This window comes from Drosophila takahashii, chromosome 3R (assembly GCF_030179915.1).
Source record: "Drosophila takahashii strain IR98-3 E-12201 chromosome 3R, DtakHiC1v2, whole genome shotgun sequence".
Classification (NCBI taxonomy): Eukaryota; Metazoa; Arthropoda; class Insecta; order Diptera; family Drosophilidae; genus Drosophila; species Drosophila takahashii.
In genome coordinates, this window is record NC_091681.1 from 5109888 (window position 1) to 5113682 (window position 3795).

Here is a 3795-nt window from a genome sequence, read left to right on the forward strand (position 1 = left end):
TTACGATTCAAATATAATGATGAGTCCTTAACTGGCTTTATAATTTTAACGTGTGTTCCATCCACACACGCAATTACATTTGGAAATGCAAATTTTTCAAAGAAGTGGTCCTTGGATTAATCTATCTCAACCGGCGTTTGTTGGGTGGAAATGTTTTCAGGGCACAAGCACTCCAACGCTCCCACCACTTTGTGAAAAATTTTGGAAAATGTGCTCCTTCCAATAACATCGTGATCCTTCGCCACCCCCAGTTGATACGACCCGGGTTTTTTTGGTAGGTTTTTTCGCATACAAGAATTTTGAAAAATTCCTTGTCGACCCGGTAAGATTGTATAAATCTGCAAATCTTACATATTTTAGCTTTCGATACTTGCAATTTTTAATTAATGTTCCTTAAGTGCCGTCTGTTGCGGATTGCGTTTAACAACTGTCCCCTTCTCAATTCGTTGTTTGCCAAAACGTGTAAAAACATTTTTATAGACTAACTCCTCAGTCCACATTCACAGGCCTTTAAAGAAACACGCACATTTCACACCGGGTAGGGCAAGGGACCTCGTGGTGTGGATTCACTTTTAGGTTAAGTTTGTGTAACACAAAAATCAAGACAAAGTATCTGGTCATATGCACTAGTCGTGCGACCAACCTTCATTTTCAACATTCGTTGAAATCAAAGCCATAAAAAAAAATAGACTAACTCCTGAATTGTTTATAAAAAAATTTGACAAGTCAGCTAGTTTCCCACACTGATTTTTAATACTATTCTGTCGGGAACCTTTCAAAACTGCACAGGGACCAATGGGAAATTTTATAAAATGTCCCTAGCAAGAAAGGGAACTTTAGTTCTGTTAAAGGGAAATCCGATATTGTTACAGAATTCACTTCCGAGTGAAAACTGGAACAGGCCTGTATAACTTTGCATAATAGTTATATTTAGCAGCCAGAAGTTTTTAGAGCAGTGAATGAGATATTTTCGAAAAGTCGACGGTTTTGGGCTTAGTTAGTTTGGAAACTAACCAACGAAAAATAAATTTTGCACATCCGATTTGAGCAATTTTTGATGACTATCAGGCCTGTTCCAGTTTTCACTCGGAAGTGAACTTGTTAACATTATCGGATTTCCCTTTAACAGAACTAAATTTCCCTTTCTTGCTAGGGACATTTTATAAAATTTCCCATTGGTCCCTGTGCAGTTTTGAAAAGTTCCCGACAGAATAGTATTAAAAAGCAGTGTGGGAAACTAGATGACTTGTCAAATTTTTTTATAAACAATTCAGGAGTTAGTCTATAAAAATGTTTTTACACGTTTTGGCAAACAATGAATTGAGAAGGAGACAGTTGTTAAGCACAATTCGCAACAGACGGCAATTAAGGAACAATTCTGATATTTTTAACCTTCCCGATCGGCAGTAAGTTAGCATTAATTAAAAATTGCAAGTATCGAAAGCTAAAATAAGATTTGCAGATTTATACAATCTTACCGGGTCGACAAGGAATTGTTCAAAATTCTTGTAGGCGAAGTCGGACCCTACCTAGAAAACCCCTTAATTTCCCATGTTACCCAGGTTGCGGCCGTTCTTCGGTTCCTAGCAACCGGGTCGTATCAACTGGGGGTGGCGAAGGATCACGATGTCAATATTGGAAGGAGCACATTTTCCAAAATTTTGCACAAAGTGGTGGGAGCGTTGGAGTGCTTGTGCCCTGAAAACATTTCCACTCAACAAACGCCGGTTGAGATAGATTAATCCAAGGACTACTCATTATATTTGAATCGTAAAGGCTACTTCAGCATAAATGCAAAGGTGGTAAGTTTGTATAAAGAAACTATTAAATATGTGCATTGACTAGCGATTCGTATTTCTTTTAGGTATGCAACTATAATATGGATCCAGGATCATGTCACGATTCCTTTATTTAGAACAACAGTAGAACAAGAGAATTTTTCTCTACAACCAGTGGTTTCTTTGTATTAGCAGATTCAGGATATGCGTTGGAACCGTTTGTGCTAACACCTTATCGTAGTCCGCAAAATGAAAGTATGCAGCATGTATTCAATTTAAAGCACGCAGCAGCTCGGAATATTGTTGAGAGGACTATTGGTCTACTAAAAAGTAGATTTAGATGGCTTCAAGGAACATTGCAGTACGATCCACAATTTGTGTGCAAAATTATTAATGTTTGCTGTTTATTACACAATCTTTGCCGACGACGGAATGCGTATATGCCAGAGTTTGAAGAGGATAATGACGAATACCCCAACCAGAACGAGGAGGAATCTAACCTCCAAGAGAGTTTGGGCAATTCTGCTGAAATTCGTGACGGAATTGCTGCAAGCTTTTTGTAATTTAATATGTTTAAGTATCCATTAAATAAAGGTTATTAGTTTAAAATCATTTATTTTACATTATTAAATTAAATTGAGGTCACATCGCTTCATTGCGGAAAGGCACTGGATTCAGTCTAAAATCTACTTAATCTAATTCTTATTACCTAGTAGCTTTTTTAACACTTCTAGTTTTTGTGATTTAATGGCATTAAGTTCTTGCAGATGTTGAGCCATCATCTCCGTCTGCATCTTCATAGTGGCCGTCGATTCCATAGACTCTACCACTCTTTCCATTAGAGCATTCTGGGTGCCGCAAACCTCTTCCAAGGACTTCGTTTGACCCACTCTAGTCCTCTTCGGAGTTTGGTCAATTGCTGCACTGGTGTTGGCTGGGCGCTTGATAGTTTTATCCCCCTCCGCCTTAATATCGGAACTGGGGGGACCAAAGGATCTGGCTTCTTCAATGCCGTTCACCATTTGGTAGATCCCACAAATTGCGGCCACAGATCCCTCCACATCCGATACTGTCACCTGGTTGAAGGGACCCCCACCGGTAGCAGTCGACTCCTTTCGGTTGTGAGCCAATTTCTTTTTAATCGCTCTCTTCCAATCGCACCATGCCTTTAAATATATGAAGTTGAATGAGAATAAGTTTATAGAAATGTATATTAGTTTGAAAATGTAAGCCAACCTTTTTCCATCCGGAGACATCCTTAACAGGCGGTCCTGCTGCGTTCAACTCTGCGGCTAGTGCGCTCCATTTGGCATCTACAGCCACCCTGTCGCCCTTAACGAATCCCCTCGCTATGTCCACGTTTTCTCCCATGAACTTAAGGAAGATTTCGTCCTGGACAGTATTTTTATGCTTCCGCCTAGCAAAGATTACTTGAAGTAAATGAAATCTTGGGCGTTTTCGTTACTTACATGTTGTTTGCTAAACTTTGTATCAGGCCAGTTGTTTTTTTTGGTAGCACTTTTGTTTTCAAATAGTGTTGCAAACTGCTAAAGCATACAGAGATGCCAAAGTCGAAAAACAAAATCCCTATCAAATGTCCCCGTTCAAATTTTACATCAAATATTGTGGTATTCCGAGCCAAAACACTTATTTCGTTAATTAGGATAAATTATCTTTCTTATAAAAGAACCACGAACCTTATCTGATAAGTTTAGAAAAAGTCCCAACGAAATACATACCTATATCCATACCGTGACAACTCTAGGCCATTTTTACCAAATCCGAGCGGAATTTAGAACAAGGGAGGCGGATTTGCATTCATTGTCAAGGCTAGAATTTACCGGGTTTTAAGGTGCAACCACAAAATAATTATTAATAAGTCATATATGCAAATAATTTCGATTCCGATGATGCAATTAGGAACATAAAACATCAAGGAATAGCATAAAAATATTATTGACTTATAAAGCTATCGCGAAGTATATTTAAAGAATTAATTTTTATACTGCCGAATTTA

General features: G+C 38.3%; 1 protein-coding gene across 1 annotated transcript; it reads right to left on the reverse strand.

The window, feature by feature from the left end:
* Window positions 1-2404: 2404 nt before the first annotated feature.
* On the reverse strand, window positions 2405-3551 carry LOC123003147 (uncharacterized). The gene is made up of 3 exons (XM_044394762.2): window positions 3518-3551; window positions 3015-3208; window positions 2405-2944 (listed from the first exon to the last, which is right to left on the reverse strand). Exons 1-3 carry the CDS (start codon window positions 3525-3527, stop codon window positions 2474-2476), a joined length of 675 nt encoding a protein of 224 aa, XP_044250697.1. The 5' UTR covers window positions 3528-3551; the 3' UTR covers window positions 2405-2473.
* Between the last annotated feature and the right edge of the window lie 244 nt (window positions 3552-3795).

Bases quoted from the DNA above. Each gene is read 5' to 3' on its own strand.
- LOC123003147 (XM_044394762.2), bottom strand. The intron at 2,945-3,014 runs GTTGGCTTACAT...ATATATTTAAAG, and splicing joins ATGTCTCCGGATGGAAAAAG to GCATGGTGCGATTGGAAGAG.